This window comes from Sander vitreus, chromosome 15 (assembly GCF_031162955.1).
Source record: "Sander vitreus isolate 19-12246 chromosome 15, sanVit1, whole genome shotgun sequence".
NCBI lineage: Eukaryota > Metazoa > Chordata > Actinopteri > Perciformes > Percidae > Sander > Sander vitreus.
Window position 1 is genome coordinate 24,632,061 of NC_135869.1, and position 17,551 is coordinate 24,649,611.

At 40.5% G+C, this 17,551-nt stretch overlaps 1 protein-coding gene across 2 annotated transcripts; it reads right to left on the reverse strand.

The window, feature by feature from the left end:
- Window positions 1–305: 305 nt before the first annotated feature.
- On the reverse strand, window positions 306–15,148 carry pdgfbb (platelet-derived growth factor beta polypeptide b). Of its 2 annotated transcripts, XM_078269837.1 has the most exons (8): window positions 14,243–15,148; window positions 8,555–8,651; window positions 7,641–7,697; window positions 5,675–5,868; window positions 5,344–5,526; window positions 3,288–4,098; window positions 2,541–2,691; window positions 306–2,402 (listed from the first exon to the last, which is right to left on the reverse strand). In XM_078269837.1, the coding sequence occupies exons 1-7, from the start codon at window positions 14,306–14,308 to the stop codon at window positions 2,558–2,560; spliced, it is 1,542 nt and encodes a 513-aa protein (XP_078125963.1). In that variant the 5' UTR covers window positions 14,309–15,148; the 3' UTR covers window positions 306–2,402; window positions 2,541–2,557. The 2 variants fall into 2 exon arrangements, with proteins under 2 accessions (XP_078125963.1, XP_078125964.1); XM_078269838.1 differs by lacking the exon at window positions 14,243–15,148 and having other exon boundaries at window positions 8,559–8,648.
- Between the last annotated feature and the right edge of the window lie 2,403 nt (window positions 15,149–17,551).

The window sequence follows — 17,551 nt, forward strand, 5'->3', positions numbered from 1 at the left end:
ACCCATCCCGGAATGCTGTGTGGACTCGTCAGACCCTCCTACGCAGTGCTGTGGAGGAAGGTCTGGCAATGCGAGACTACCCTAACCTTAACCCTAACGACCTCACAGAACAGCTAGCATGAAAGTAGACACTGAAAATCACTTTTGCTTAATTTGTCTGTTGCTCATCACATGTTGACATTCATTGATGGCGCAGCTGAGAGTTTCTTTGAATAACATATTGCATGTCATTATAAAACTTTGGCCTTTTGGAAGCTAATTTGTGAATATAGAAGGGTAACTGTTAAAAAGGAATAAAAACACAAAACAAAAGATAGATAGATCTAAGCACATTAGCTTCTTATACCCATTTCAAAATAGCATTAAGTGACAAAGTTATCACAAACATTCTGTTTTTTCCATCATATCTTGTAATAAAACAGACAAAATCAGTAACAGTTGTAAGTTGGTATGGAGAAAGTACAAGCCATGTTTTTCAATAACTTAAGATGTTTGATTGATTATGGATTATTGGTCACAAACAGCATCACCAGTGTGTTTCTACGTCTTGTTACTAATGGAAATATAAAGGACACAAAAAACAATATCTACATTTGAAATGTATGGCTTTTTGAGGTCTTGTTTTGACCCTTTTAGTTTTCTGTAATTAAAATGTCAAAAACAATGTGTGGTAGATTAAAGCTATAGTGCGTAGTTTCTGTCGCCCCCATGAGGAATTCTAAGTATTGACAACAAAACTGTCGGCGCATCCACATGATACAAGTCTTCTGTGATTGCCCACGCGACCCCACCCCTCCTCCACGCAGTTGCTAGTAGCCAAGGAGGACACGGAGGATTAAAAAAAAACATGATGGACTCTTCAGAAGAAGTCATTATCTTCGCTTGAGTTTCTGCGCGGGAAAGTCACTGGACGACTTCTGAACATAGTCATACTGAGAAATACAGAGAGAGGTTTATGGAGCTGACAGTGTTAATTAGCTTTGTAGCAACTCATTTGGCAATGGCCTGAATGTAACGGACATTCATTAATATCAAAAAGTTACGCACTAAAGCTTTAATAAAACAAAAACAGTAGGGGCACAAAATGTGTTGTAGGCTAGGTGTTTCTTTCCCCTCCTGCCAGAGTTCAAAAGGAATGTGATTTTTTCAGTGGAAGAGAGACATGTCTTTATCAGTCAGAGAAACAGATACATACTTCTACACGAGTATTGAGATGCATGACAGAAGTGTACAGTAGCTGTAGGCACAATCCCCTACACACACCCTACACCACACACTTAGGCATATAAAACAAACACACAGTTGTTGTTTTTACATAGAAGTTAAACACTGCATGATCCTGGGAGGACACAAAAGGTTTTTATCTCTTTCTTTCAGTTTGAACCACCCAGCCATCACAAAGCACTGTTACATATCTCAACCACATATTGTATGCAGTATTCGTATAAAAGTTAATCCACAGTAATGGCAGAGATAAATAAATAGGAAACATAGCACAACGTCAGGTCGCAGGTGTAACGCTATCACCTCGTGTTCAGATAGCACCTTTTTCTTCACACCTACAATGAGATTTTGAAATGCAACATTTTCATGTTTTTGCCCTCCAATCACATCTGTGTAATTCCAGTGTTTGCAAGGAGTTAAATATAATTAAATATGGTTAAAGAGAGACCATCACTGTTTTTACGGAGCTAATAAATGATATCAGGCTTTAGTAGGGTAAATCGACACAGCTTATCTTCCCAACACTGAGCCCTCAGTATGAGTTTTAACACACGTGGAAATATACTGCTATATTTTAGTCAACATCCTTTGTTGTTGCAGTCTATCGATGATTGTCTCTAAGATTATCCAATTACAATACAACAGATTCTTCAATGACACAAAATTGTTATGTCCATTTTTCCACCAAATCGTCCGTCTCATCGTTGTTATCACAAAAGTCTTTCAGCAACAAACGTCATTTAAACCACATGTAGACTCGGTTCTGTCAACATACGTATAAGTGCAGTTTCTCTCTGTTGATATCAAAGCAAGGTTTCAAAAAGAGTTTTGAAATTGCACCATTGTCCACAGTTTTACAGCGATGCAGTTTCACGCCCCCACAGATTTGTCAGCTTCCGGGTGAAACTTGTGACTTCATACCAGCAACTCTTACCATACCAGCCAAGCATTTTCTTGACCAGGTCCACCTTTTTTTTTATTTCTATCCCATTTTCTTCTTGCCCTCCTCTTACTCCAGACAGGTGTAGTTACAGGTTCACCAGACAGTCATTAGTAGTGTTACGGAGGAGATCTCACAGGACAAGTAGGTTACTGACACGTGAATAAATACTTATATGAAGGGAGTCACTCTGCTTCACCTCTGGATCCAAGAAATACACCAAGTTCACTTTGTGTCCCTGAAGGGGGGAACATAAGAAGACATATTTTGAACTGCGTACATACTGGGACAGTGAATTGAATATAAAGTACCTTTATAATCAGTAAATATAAATATTACATTCACCTTCATTATGTAAATATCCGGGGGAACTCACCTGGCTTTATTTTAACTCTACATTAGCATTGCTCTCATAGCTGCCTTGCTGATTCGTTTGCGATTCTTCCTAATCCTTTTCTTTGGACGGGCTGGGGGTCTGGGGCCTGCTGGAGCTGATGGCTGCTGTGTGGTTGTCGTAGATGTTGTCGCTGTCGGAATAGGATTTACATAGTATTAAAATGACCAAAAGTCATAGACTTTTTCTCTTGTGGCTCTGGTTATTGTGAGCTAAAAATGCACAATAGTTAACTGAACAAGAAAAATAAAAACCTGTTAATGAGTTTCCTTTGAGCACATTGTTTTATCATGACTGGTTACTAAATGTTAGTATTCTTTAGGGCTGAACGATTTGGGGGAAAAAATTTATTGCAATTTTCCTGCCAGATATTGTGATTACTATTCGGTTTGCGATTTTTTTTTTAGCTACATATTGCACCTTCTACAATTCTGTTAAATAAAGTAATACAAAATAAATGAAAAATCCACTGTTTCTGTAAACAATCTGTGATATGTAACATTATTCCAGCATGTATCTTAAGAAAAAACAGTTCATATAATAAAAAAGGGGGATAAAAAATGTTACACCAAACATTTAACTAAATAATTCACATTTGATTAATTGCGGTGTTCACGATTAGCTAATCGCTTTCAAATCGCGATTTCCATTTGAAAGCGATTCATCATTCAGCCCTAGTATTCTTATTTGTATTTTTAGTAACCCATAGTTTTCAATAACGTCTTATACCTGGTTTCTGTGTTGTAGTTGTTTGCAGATGATGATGATGTTTACCATGCAGGTGATGTTGTCTATCCGTTTCCTTTTCTTTCTCCCTTTCCTCCGCTTCACGTTTCAACTGCTGCTGTTTTAGGGTCTCCTTCTCTTGGTCCAGCCTCTTGTGGAGAAGTAGAAGCTCTTTTCTCTCCTGCTCCAGTTTTTCCTCCTCGATCTGTAATATCCTCACCACCTCGGGAGTCTCATTGTCTCTTCGTCTCGCCTGTTCTCGAGGCTCTGGATTTGGCTCTTTGGTCGGTCGGAACCTGCTCCCAACTCTCTCACCGGGCGCCTCAGTAGGACTGAGCTTGGCTCGAAGATTCGGAGTGACAGGGTGTGAGGAACCACTCGTGTGGCTCTTTGAAAGTTTGGATCTGTCTTCTTGCCATAATGGACTGTGCGTTTGCGTGCCTTCGTCCCTGCGCTCGTTTCCCTCGTTAACTTTCCCTTCAGTGTTGTTGAGCAGCAACAACTCCCCACCTTCTACCAACTGGTTCTTTCCCTCAGCACCAACATTGTCCACTGAGGAAATGTTCTCCTGATTCTCAGTTTGGTCTTTAGTCCCAAGGAGCCTGGTGGAGTTATGTGCCCAGTGTGAAGCAAAAGGAATAGCCTCTCCAGTGTGAGCTGTGTCTTCCCTAACCAGGCTGTACCCTTCTCCAGGCTGAGTGAAGGTGTCTCCTCTGGGGCTCCAGTGATGCTCCAGGAGGTCCTCCAGGTGAGCCCTCTGGTTCTGCTTCAGCTCATCCCACTGATGGAGTTCATCCTTGGAGTGCACCTTGACCTGACAAAAAACAAGTTAAAAAATTAAATTCAGCTAGATCTCAGCTTAGTCCATTGATGCTCAACCAAAGTGTTAGTCCTACACATTTAAAGCTATAGTGCGTAGCTTTTTGATATTAATGAACGTCCGTTACATTCAAGCCATTGCCAAAAGTTTGGCAAGTTGCTACAAAGCTAATTAAGACTCCTCAGCTCCACAAAAGTTGATTATGCTTTTATTGTGAAGCAGGTGCCAGAAGTGTTGAGGTATCGTAACAGTGTTTACAAGCTTAGAATAGTCGGGTTTTAACCAGACTGTTAGAGTGGATCTATATATGCATTTACACACACATACACAAACACTACGTAGTAGGGGTGGAGCAGTACATGTATTCGTATTGAACCGAAACGGTATGGGCGTCACGGTTCGGTGCATGAATTAACACGGAGAATACATGGTATAAAAATAAATAAAACTTAATTAATGTAATGCGGAACTAATGTTCTGTTAGATACGTGGGATCTTTAGGGACACCTAATCTGTAGCCCCGCCTTAGCTCTGAAGCTCTGGCGCGCCGCCTATGTAGCCGAGCTCCGGTTTAAAGAGTTAGTCCGCTGGCCTCTTTAAGATCGCAAATTTGGGAAAACTTCGGTTTCCCAGTCAGTTACAGTAGTACAGGCGAGAGAGTGGTGGATAAGACTGCTGTTGTAGATTAGTGTTATGTTTTCAGCATCGCGGCTCCAAACCGTAACGGACAGATGCCTTGTTTCTTCAGGCTAACTATATTAGCTTTAGCCAGACAGGGAGCAGCTTTCTGCGGTGAAAAATGGCCGGGAGACGTTGTGATAACGTTGCATTAATCAGGTAATTTAGTTTGTCTTTGCAGAGAACAGAGATGCTGTATTTTCAGTTTTATAGCTGATTTACAAGTTACAGATGGAGTCTGGAGATGATGTGGGGTACTTATTGTTTACTGTTTACATCTTACTTTACACACTTCAGGCTGTTGCAGCTAGCTCATGGGGAGAGACTGTATGACACTAGGTGGTACAGCCTGAGACATGTACAATAAAAAAAAAATTGCCTTGCCTGCATTTTTGTTTTACTTTTCCCTCCATTGTACCGAACTCGTACCAAACCTTGATGTCTGAACCGAGGTATGAACCGAACCGTGACTTCTGTGTACCGTTCCACCCTTACTACGTAGTGCAGTAAAAGCATTCCCCAAACACCAGGTAGGATGCAAATTAGCATTTTATATTGTACCTGTCCATGTCCTTGGCTGAGTGTCTGGTTTCGGTGCTGGTGGTTATGCTGTCTGCGAGATGATTTTTTCTTGGGCACAGAGGGACGTGGAGCGGGCTGACATCGGCACTCCACATGATCAACCACTGACACCACAGCTTTAGCATAAGTTGGTCTTTTGTTGATGTACTCGATCTTCATGACCTGGAGAGGTTGAGAAGAAGATGGGAGTCAGATCAGAGTTAATTCTGAGTATAACATAAAGACAGCACAGCCTTTCCGGGATGTTGTAGATGTGTGTGTTTGGACATTTGTGTACTGTATGTTTATGTGTGTGTGTGGTAATGCTTACCTGCAAGTATCTGGTGTGTGTGACGACAGGGACGCACTGCAGGCTCTTGGTGTTGCAGCAGCCAGAGCAGCGCTGCACCTCGACGCAGGGTGGCCATAACAGGAAGTTAGCGTTGCTACGGTCCAACATCGCCCTGGTGACCTCAACCACCTCTGTACGAACTTTACACAGAGCCTGCTGAGCTGGCTGGGCATCTGAGGGATGAGATATGACTGTGTGTGAGTGTGAGCATGGACGGATTATGAAACAATGGACCCCTGGGCACTGACGCTGAGCATTTCTCCTACATAAGAAAAAAGTAATTTTGTATCTCTTTTTAGACAATTTCTATGGTTGTTTTGCATCTCTTTATCATCGCTTTAAGTCTCTTCATAGTTTTTTGTGTCAATTTGCAGTTGTTTCTGCATTTCTAGTTATTTCGCATCTCTTAGTTGTCGCTCTGTGTCTCTTTGTTGTCGCTTTGTGTCTCTTTGTTGTCGCTCTGTCTCTTTGTAGTGGCTTTGTGTCTCTTTGTAGTGGCTTTGTGTCTTTGTAGTCGCTCTGTGTCTCTTTGTTGTCGCTCTGTGTCTCTTTGTAGTCACTTTGTGTCTCTTTGTTGTCGCTCTGTGTCTCTTTGTTGTTGCTTTGTGTCTCTTTGTTGTCGCTTTGTGTCTCTTTGTAGTCACTTTGTGTCTCTTTGTTGTCGCTCTGTGTCTCTTTCTTGTTGCTTTGTGTCACTTTGTAGTCGCTTTGTGTCTCTTTGTAGTCACTTTGTGTCTCTTTCTTGTCATTCTGTGTCACTTTGTAGTCGCTTTGTGTCTCTTTGTAGTCACTTTGTGTCTCTTTGCGGTCATTAATCCACCCATGAGTTTAAGTATGACTGGTTGTATTTGTGTTCATATTAGCATTAGTATTCAGAACAAGCATGCATTATAAAAATGATCTTTAACTTTATTTAAATATTGAACTAGCCACTGACTTTAGAAAACCTCTTTAATTTGAGTGTTTGTTGAAGCAATAAGTAAAAGACAAAAATCTAAATGCACATGGGACTCCTCATGATTTGCCACCGAAATCTAAACCCTCCCAAGTTGCTAAGAGGCCAAATGACTTACTTACAATGACTCACCTAGCTTGTTTGCATGTGTATTTTGTACGATAAGAAGCTCTCATCATTGAAGCACAATTTACCATTTTATACAATAGTGGTTTAAGACTTATGCAGCTCACCTACAACTATCCTGCATTAGCACTGCAGCATCCACTACCGCCTGTTTCAATCTGCTGCGGATTACAATGTGAAACTCATGCATTTCAAACTTCTTCAAATCCGACTTGTTTTGATTTTTGCGTTGTATTGGTCTGTTACACAGAAAAATGAGGGGATTTCATTCCACTTTGCATTACAAAGGTTCACTGTTCAATTCTGTTTGAACATACAAGGACACATAAAATATTGGGCATAGTTTGGGGGCGGTGATTAATGTAGATCCATTAGTATCTCCTCATGCTAGAAGGAATCCAGGAAAGTCACCCAGACTGTTGTAGATTAGTGTCCAGTAATTCAGACATCTGTTTTATCGTGATTGCGAAAAAAGGTTAATGGAAAGAATTTTACCGTGTCACTAGAGCCATACTTGTCACATCAATCAACTCCCAGGAAGGCAGACTGAACACAACCGCAGTCCTCCACTAATATGGATGGAGTACTTTTACATTCATGAGGAAAATCAGGAATCCTCCATGTCAGCACTCCAACCTTCTATTAACATGTTTATGAGTATGAATACACAGATATCCATCCACACAAACTGTCAGCCATACCATGACAATGCTCTTTAAGATCTGAAGAAGCCACGAGAGTAATAGCAGGGATGTCTCTGTATTTTGTGACGTACAATAAATTCACAAGTTGAGCGCAACAAGAAACCCTTCAACCTCTACACTGTGGGGGAATAAAAAAAGGAAGAAGGGGGGCTTGGCTCACCAAGGCTCCTTGGTAGTCTATGGCCTCCATTTGCTGCAGAGATCCCGTCCTCCTCATCTGAGACAAAACAATAAACAAATATTATTTTACTTATATAAACACAACAACTGATTTATGAATGGTCTGTTTTCGGCATGTGGTGTATATTTTATTCTAAGGCCTAGCGCCCTCTGCATGTATAGAGATAAAACAGGAGCTCAAGACCTTGCGTGTGGGTGTGTAGAAGAGAGCATGCACAAAAAGACAAAAACAAGAGAAAGAGAAACAAAGAGGGTGTGGGGGTTGTTCACGTCACTCTGTGCTTATGGGCATGCACATGCCGAGAGCGAGAAATAGAGACTGAGATAGAAAGAGTTATAATAATAATATATATATATATAAAAGTTATATATATATATATATATATATAGTGTATTTTGCATGAGGGTGTGTGTGTGTGTGTGTGTGTTTAAAAGAACATGCATTCTCCCTGCTCCTTGTTTCTCCGTTTCTTTGTCTGAGTTGTTGATGTTTTAAGTCACAATTCTGGTAGAAAAGTAGCCACTTATTGATAGTTTTCAGTTCCTCATTGCATTGCCCACACGCGGTTTGTGTATTGTTATTATAGTGAACTCTTGATTACACAATGTTTAATAATGTTGCCAAAATATGATCTTTATGAATTTGTGGTAAATGCATACAAAAGATTAGGCAACCCACCAGTGTTCTGGTTAGAAATATTGTTAATACAATACATTAAAAATGGTTTAGGAAAGATTCAGTTAGCTCCATGTGGTTATAAAGTTGAAAATGGTTAAAATACAGATTTGGACAGAAAGTAACTGTGTTAGGATCCATAATACCACCCCAATACGGAGTCCGGTTTCAGCATACTGTATGTATCAACAGTAATATGAGAATGCGGTGGTCTTTACCTACGGAGTCAGTGAGCAGCAGCAGCTGAAGGTCCTCTATGGAGGAAATGGGGCTGTTTCTAACCAGCTCCACCAGGGCTGCAGGCAGAGGCTCCCCCTGAAACACACAAGTGTATAGGAATTAATATAACAGAGCAAAGAAATAACATACATTACTCTGAACCGTCTTAGAACACGATTATGGGAAAAAAGGAAAAGGCACATAACCATTTAGACTTTCTTTTTTTTAGCAGTGCACAAGACTACAAGAATAGCTTTTTGAGGATTTCCAAACAACTCCTCTGAGGAAATGGAATAAGACTGCAGCACGTCTGGGGCACAAACAAGGGATATCAAAATATAAACAAAATGATATCCCTTCTACCAAAAACCAACCCCCGAGATTAGAAATATGAAGCTGCTGTCAGTCTTCAAAACATAGACTAACTAAAGTTTGTGATGCTCTCTGGGGCTGTGAGAGGTTTTATTCACATCAGTGACGGCTGTAAATACTTCAGTTTGGCTGAATTAAAAAAAAGTGACAAAAAAATGCAGATCTTTCTCAAACTCAAACTCAAATTCAGTTTACTGTTACTGTTCAGGCCTTTAAACATCATCTACACTGACTCGTTCTGCTTATAAAAATGACGGAATGTAACACTGGCTTTTATGTTGTTTTTTGTTTTTGTTTTTGGAAGACAATGGCGTTTCATAGCATGGAGACTATAAACAATATCAGGTTGTGGCTCCACAGGAAATACTTGATAGTAGGAAAATTAATTTCTTTTCTTTTTTTTTTTCTGTGGATAATAACAAAAGGATAAGATAACACCAGCCTTACCGCCACACCAGAAACCAAGCAACAGCTCAAAATTGTGATTCTATGGACTGTCTGTGGGTTTAACCCCCACCCCCACCCCCGAGTCATTAATGGTCAAGAGAGCTGAGGGGTGGTGGTGGTGGTGGGGGGTGGGGGGGGGAGTATTAACCAAAGCAGACACACAATGGTCACTAAGAGCAGGGTGAATGACTATTGGCGTTGTGTCTTCTCATCTGCTAACATTTAGGGGTCAAAGGAGCCAGGAAGGAGTCAGGAAGTGGGGGAAGGAGTGATATGGAGAGGAGAGAAGAGAGGTGCATCTGAAAAAAAAGAGGTATAATAGATGAATAAAAGATGGGTTGAAATGGAACGAGGATCAGACGTGGGTCGAGACACTTCCTCACATTGGTTTAAATGCTGTGGATGTGCTTCATTTGGTTCGCGAACCAATGGAGATTATCTCAAAGGAGCAAATGTGGTCTGGTGATAGTCTTCAATGTCTTATAATTAACATACATCAGCGAATATATATATATATATATATATATATAATATGTGAAAGGTTACACATCTATTTTTTTTTAAACACAGTTTGATTTTATCATGGATGTCCAGTCCAGTCAACTGTGTGTACGATTCCCTTCAGGTTCTGGAGAATATAATGAATCCCTACGGGAAGCAGGTTTTAGCCAAAGGAAGCAGCCATCCATGCATGGACATGTATTCTCATCCGGCCCGTACTATACGCCATTGACTTTCCCACATTGTTGGTTGGCTTTTCATAGAGTCAAATAATACAGCGGGGAAATGCCTGCTGCATTACACTTACATCTCTGTTGCAGAGCTGTCGTGGCCCCTGAGGAGTCATCATGATGATTTCTTTCCTTCACCAAACGGAGCAAACCCATCTGCTTGGCTAATTGTGTCTGATGTTAATTATAGGATGTGTGCCTTTGTTCACAGTGGTGCCTGCCTGCTGTCATGACAATTTGTGTCTAAGCGGGAAATACTAAATAAACATTTTGGTTCTGATAAACAAAACAGATGTAAACAGATTCAAAATCCACAGACAGAATGTTTAAACACACAATGGTCATTTTCAACGTGCAACCACAGGATCAAGATTACGATACATTCAATATATCAAGTTAATAAAATAGGTGCCTATAGGGTAATGTATTATGACCTGTACTAAGATATACAAGATCATAAAAGGATGATATCAGTAAGAAACAGCAGGATCCTATTCATTATAAGAGAGACAGCTGTTTGACAGGCATAATACTAATGTTGGCTTACTGTCAATCTACAGCAAGCATGCTGCATGCTTATTGGCTCATTGACGCTGATGAGATTTACTCCTTAAGTATTGAAATTGGGTATTGAATGACGAGGCATTTTTCCATACTCGGATACTAAGGAGGTAGTCTATATCCACGACATTCCACTTCCGGGATCTTTTCGGCTGGAGGTCCGATACCTTTTGCTTTCTTTGTGTTGGCATTTTTAACTCCGGTGGATTTCTGAGGACTATGGTTAACTGCTCCTCAGATCTCTGCAGGGTAAATCCAGACAGCTAGCTAGACTATCTGTCCAATCTGAGTTTTCTGTTGCACGGCTAAGAAAACTTTTGAACCGACACGTTCCACCAAAACAAGTTTCTTCCCGAGGCTATTTTGCTGCCCATGACAATTGTGATTGGTTTAAAGAAATGCCAATAAACCAGAGGACGTTTTTCTCCCATCCCGAAATGCTGTGTGGACTAGCCAGACCCTCCTCCGCAGCGCTGTGAAGGAAGGTCTGGCAAAACAAGACTACTAAGGAGGCAATTCTACCCAGCCCTACTGAGAACTGTATTGTATAACCAAACTGCTCCCTATATTGTCATATGATAACATTTCCGTTTTAATATCATGAGTATTCAAGTTGTCCCGTATACTGTTTGCCATTTTACACGGTCCAAAGGAAAACTAATTCTGACATAATCAAGCATTTATCACCTAAAGCAAGCTCCCATGCCCTGAAGGTTTGTTGGACATATTGAGGAATGCCAGGTACAGGCAGCGGCTGCAGTGAGCAGGGGAGGAGAGGAACATCTAATAGTACATAATTAGGGGGTCGAGTTTGCTGCCTGAAACTGCACCTACACGTGCGCAAAACTGGAATGTGTGGATAAATGTGACTTTAATTAATTCCTTTGTCATAATTTATCTCTGAGTTGGAAAGGCGCCTGATGCAATTAAGGATAATGATGAGTTTGTGTTCGCTAAATGCAAATGTCTGGATTCCTCTTTGGTGGTCCGCAGCTGAATGTACATATGCACTTCTTCATATATTAGCAGCTTTTAAATTATCATTCACTCTTAAGACTAGATGTGTCTTAAACCCATTATCTTATGATAATGTGTGTGTATGTGATTGAACCTTGCATACAGGCTCCATCATTTCACAGCTGCCATACTATAACTTTAAAATGAGACATGGGGGAATTCCTGGTTGTATATGTCAAAGCCTTTGTAACGTTCTCCCTCTAGAACACTTGGCCTGTCAAATTTGAGTTTTCTTTTACATCTGCCTACCCAGGCCGTAAAATAAAAAGACAGGTTGATGATAGGAATTTAAAGTCATCCATCATAGCTGTGTTTCAACCCTAAATCTAGCTTTATGTGAAGTAGTCATGGTGATGGTAGACTACATGCATACACTAAATTGTAACGGTTCAGTGAATGAAAGGAGGAATTAAAGACGCCAGTTCACATCCTGCAAAAACTCTGTGCTTGTGTTCCCCCCCCCACCCGCCCTTCTTTTATATTGGTTTTACTTTAATTGAAAGCAATATCCATACCCCTCCATATGTCTGGATGAAAACAAGGCAAACTCACAAACGGTTGTGCCCTCTTTTTGACTTGTTTGAATGTCCACTTCCCATGACTGACGTGGTAACTGTGTGTGTTTGACCCTGTTTAGTTTTAAGTGGCTGAAACTGGTGTTACATTGTGGAGATGAATTTCCTGGGTCAGAAACACAGATAAAATGTCAACGGAGGCAGAAATACAGATTTAATCTAGAGCTGGGCAATATATCGATATTATATCGATATCGTGATATGAGACTAGATATCATCTTAGATTTTGGATATCGTAATATCGTACTATGGCATAAGTGTTGTCTTTTCCTGGTTTTAAAGGCTGCATTACAGTAAAGTGATGTCATTTTCTGGACTTACCAGACTGTTGTAACTGTTCTATTATCTGCCTTTACTCACTTAGTCATTATATCCACATTACTGATGATTATTTATCAAAAATCTCATTGTGTAAATATTTTGTGAAACCACCAATAGTCAACACTACAATATTGTTGCGGTATCGATATTAAGGTATTTGGTCAAAAATATCGTGATATTTGATTTTCTCCATATCGCCCAGCCCTGATTCTGATTCAATGTGCATCTGAACCTACTTCTATAGACGTTGTTTAGGTGAAAGATGCAAAGAATTTTTTTTATATTAATTAACATAACAATGCCATTTATCATCAAGCCTCACTTGACCTAGACGAGACCCTCAGTTAGATTTGGTCTTCCTGTTTGACCTCAGCAGACGGTCAGACTTTGCTCATCTATCCCACATCCATATATCACTACTGCCTGTTCATTTTCACAAGTTTTAAAGAACACGTTTCACAGACAAATATGTATTAAAATGGAGCAGCAGTGCAAAAGTGGTTCACTGGAGGTGGAAACAGCAGTAATATGTGCATCATCTGTGTCTATATGGCAATATCCCTGTCACAAACTAAACTAAATTTGTTTTGCACAAAATGTAATGGGGTTCTGCACTTAAAACATCACTAATGTATGTGTTTTTAGACGCCCCACATTTGGCAAGACAAGTGATTTAAATTGTGTTGATGCATGACAAATACTTCACACCACAACACACATTTTGTGTCATCTTGCCTCCCAGATATATTTCATCCTGGGTGTCAGAAAAGTGTCACTGCAACTGTGGTAGCTCCTGGTCGTCTACTGCAACTAACATTTGGCCTTTACAGCATCATGTCACAGTACGATGAATCTCACTGACTGATTTATGCACTCGCTCAACATCTGGAGTCGCATCCATGAATGCATCACTCCACCACGTGGAGCATCCAGCTGTAGAATGGCCTATCATGGCACCCTCTGTTTCCTGGCTCATCATTACCCACAGAGGATGAGCTCTGTGTGTGTGTGTGTGTGTGTGTGTGTGTGTGTGTGTGTGTGTGTGTGTGTGTGTGTGTGTGTGCCTGCCCCTGGGCGTCCATTCATAATGCCAGTTAATGGAAGGAATAATTATTATTTCCTGCGAGGATGCCACCCCTCTCAGAGGCAATAAAGGACAGGACTGGATTTTTATTATCAGACTAGACTGAAGCAGGTGCACTAACTCCAAAGTTAAAACAAACACAATCACCTGGATTTGATTATCATGTTGGTCTATCTGTGTGTGTGTGTGTGTGTGTGTGTGTGTGTGTGTGTGTGTGTGTGTGTGTGTGTGTGTGTGTGTATAAGGAAGGACACATACTCTTGATAATGCTATTCATAATTTAGTCCAAACGAAAATAATAAATAGAAAATAATTCTAGGCCTACGTGTTCAAATGTAAAACGTAAAAAACATACTTTATGCCTAGTTAATTTTGAAGCAGGCTAATTGTTAGGGGAGATTTGCTACTTAGACGCTTTTAAACGGTAGCCTAAGTTTATATTAGCCAGCATACTTTTATGGTAGGCTCTATATTGTGTCAGTGCTCGTGTAAAATGTCCGATAAAACTCACCGGTGCTTCACGGTCGAAAGGTAAAGTATCTCGAAGTGTTCGTCAAACTGTGATTGATGCGAACTCACCTCGGCTACGCCACACTGCAGACACGCCGCCAGCAACGCGAGCAGCAGCTGGACCCACGAGCTCATCTTGCTGCCCAGCCTCGAGCCTCTTCGATGGACCGGGCATTTATGGAAGCGCGAGAGTCCCTCTTCTCCTCAGCACTGCGCGCGGGGGGACAGCGGCTCGCCCTGCGGAACTGCGCGCGCCTAGACGGTCTGTCCACACTGTTGTCTCTACGGCCGAGATATCCAAACAAGAAGAAGAAAGCGCTCGTGCTCGGTCAGCAGCAACGTTTAAGTCCCCCTTGTAAAAAAAAAAATAATAATAATAATAATAATAATAATAATAATAATAATAGAAGAAGAAGCTCCACCGTTTTGGGTGAATTATAAACCTCCAAGTTTCAATTCAGGAGTTTTTTTCTTCAACGTGTTGTTCAGTCTTATCTATTTAGTTGCGCACAAGTGTGCGTTTTCGTCTAAAAGCGCAATAGCCTACATTTAATTAGAAAAATACCTAACGACAAGTGACAAACTACACAAGACTAAACTGTTCAGGACACTCAGAAAGAAAGGCGAAGTTCCAAGGATGTTTCTTCAAAAATACAATATATCCAATTGACTTGTCTTTTCCCAGTGGGTCTCTTTAACCGTGATGCGTCCCAAAAGTCCAGCTCACAGGCCTAACGTCTGAAGAAAAAAAAACGTCGCAGCCAGGTCAGCATGGTAGTTTGCGGTCCTCTTCTTCCAAGGAGTCTTATCAATAAGCAAAGCTCTGTGTGGCTCGGTGCGCCTCAGCCCTGGACCTGCCTGATTACGCAGCGGTGGTGGTGGTGGTGGTGAAGAGCGGATTTCCAAGAGTCTCTCTCCCGCCCCCTGCCTGAAGAATGGGTGATAATCAGCGCATTAAGAAGCGACATTAGTCCACAAACGACCGCCTTACACCAGCCACTCTGAGCAATATTTCCTCTGTCGTGAATCATTTATTCAGATATTCCTGAGGCTGGGCCAAGTCCTGTGGGCTTGTCTGTTGATCTGAATTCTGTTTCTGCCACATGATCTGGTTTGAAAGGTTAGTATTATTTACTCTGAGGGTGTACAAAATATCAACCCAGTGTCAGTGGGTATAATACTTGAGTGGGCTTCGCAGGTGTTGTACTTAAGTTCAGTTTTGAGTTACTTTACTTGAATATTTCCATTTTGTGTTCCTTTATCTACTCCACTACATTTTAGAGAGAAATACTGCAATACTCCACTACATTTATTTAACAGCTTTAGTTACTATTACTCTTTAGATTAAGATATACAAAGCATTTGACAAGGTTATAAAAGATGATGCATTGTTGTAGATTAATCTACCCAAGTACTAACTTGACAAACTACAATCGTAAAATGCTTCTTACACATTAATTCATCACTGGTATTAATAATCCAATAAATAAATAATTAAACACTCACACTCATTTGTCTGCACGCCAACTACTTTTACTTATACTGCTTTAAATACATTTAAGTTTATTTTATTTAATGATTAAATAAGGTAGTGTCTCCAAACTTACCTCAAGTATAACTTGTCTCCTGCTAGTTGTTCTGCAGCACTTACTTTTAAAAAATAAGTTAAATTAATAAATATTTTTGTTGTATCTCTTTTCGGTGTTGTAGTTTGTAGACGGTCCCCAAGCACTCATTTTACTGCTGTCTCACTGCCGGCTGCTTGTAGAGACCAAAGTCGTCAGGCAAGTGTTATTTAAATAAACTCCTGGTGTACTTACAAACTTTCCAATGCCTCGTTTTATGAGTACAGAACCTATTTGTACTACTGTAGAAGTTTGGTACCATTCCGGGCATTATTAGCGGGGTAATTTACGAGAAAAACCTTTGGATCCATTAGCCCCTGCACTAAGCCATTCGGCTGATAGCGCTAACTCACCCAATGTTAGACTAAGGGAAAAAAGCTTCTGGGGGGGGTTTGGCTTGTAATAAGGACCCTAGGGTGAAATTGCTCCGATCCATCCCTTTAAAGACTGAAGACTCTTCATTTCTGACCAACCGGTAGGGAAACCCAGCTATTTCATCTCTGTGGGGTCGTTGTCAAGACAATCGATACCCCGTTCGCATTTATGTGACTGTTCACTTAAACGTTAAAGGTGCATGATCAACTTGCATCCCGTTTTAATTCATAAAATGTATGTAAAACAAAAGATGCTTTAAGCAAAGTCAACATTTATGAATAACCCATGACCCTAAACTCTAGCCTATTGCATAACAGACCTTTATGCAGCTATTGCTGGAGAGGTCACAGGGATAGTTGCCATGCCAACTGACTCTTCTTGTTACCTCAGCATCACCGCTAGCTGGGCTATCAGGAAACAAAAGGTGTTTCTAAATATCACAGGAGTTATTCTCAGAGTCCTGACCTTTGACGGTCACTTATGTTTAGGGAACATTTTTAAACAATGTCTGACGGCGACTCTGCTTGTTGAAACTCAGATGACCCAGGCCCAAATATAGCATATCAGCCAGCCAACTTTGTGGACTTCTAATGATATGTGACAGGGGAGAAAGAGCAAGAAAGTTTTTATCGTGGAGGTGCATTCAAGAACAAATCTGCTATATTAATTCATACGTTGTTTCTGACTGAAGGCACTTTAGACCATTTTTGATCCTCACAGTTCTCTCAAACACTGCAGCAATGAACAATGTCCCCACAGTTAAGTCTTTTCTTCCACTTCGGCCATGGCCTGTGAATAATAGGATGCTATTGTTTTTCTAACAAGAGTCAATGGAGGAAACAGCATGAGCTATGGAGCTATATTTACACTCCATTTCATATTCACACGTTTGGCCAAGGCCACTGGCAGTATGAGTAACAATTGTGACTAAGGATACCAATGCAATGCAACAGATAGGAAATGGTGATGTGAAGTGAAATGATCAAATTTTACAGCAAATCTTCTTGTATAAATAGATGTAAAAATGTGCGTATGTTGCCATTCGTTTTCAGCCTAAAGTTCAAAAGATACTGAACTGAAAATACATTTTAAAACTTTACTTTACTCAAGGAAGTCTGTAGACATGACCACGGTGAGTAAAATTGTGGGCTTGATTCTCATCACTAATACCTAAATGTAATCTTTATACCAGGGGCTAAGTTTAACTTTAGGAAAAGACAGCAAAAAAAGAAATCAGGGTTTTTTCTTACCTGTACCTATACGCTATCAGCGTCGCCAGTTTTACGGCCATGTACACGTCATAACATATTTTTTATTTTATGCTCAGGTTGCGGCTCTCAAAACATGTGTGTGGCGTGTTTGGTTTCTAAGGAGAAGG

Coding starts and splice junctions, on each gene's coding strand:
- pdgfbb (XM_078269837.1), bottom strand. CDS start 14,308: ATGAGCTCGTGGGTCCAGCTGCTGCTCGCGTTGCTGGCGGCGTGTCTG. Junction 5,869..7,640: donor TAGACTACCAAGGAGCCTTG/GTGAGCCAAGCC, acceptor CTCATCCCTCAG/ATGCCCAGCCAGCTCAGCAG. Junction 5,527..5,674: donor CACACACCAGATACTTGCAG/GTAAGCATTACC, acceptor CAACCTCTCCAG/GTCATGAAGATCGAGTACAT.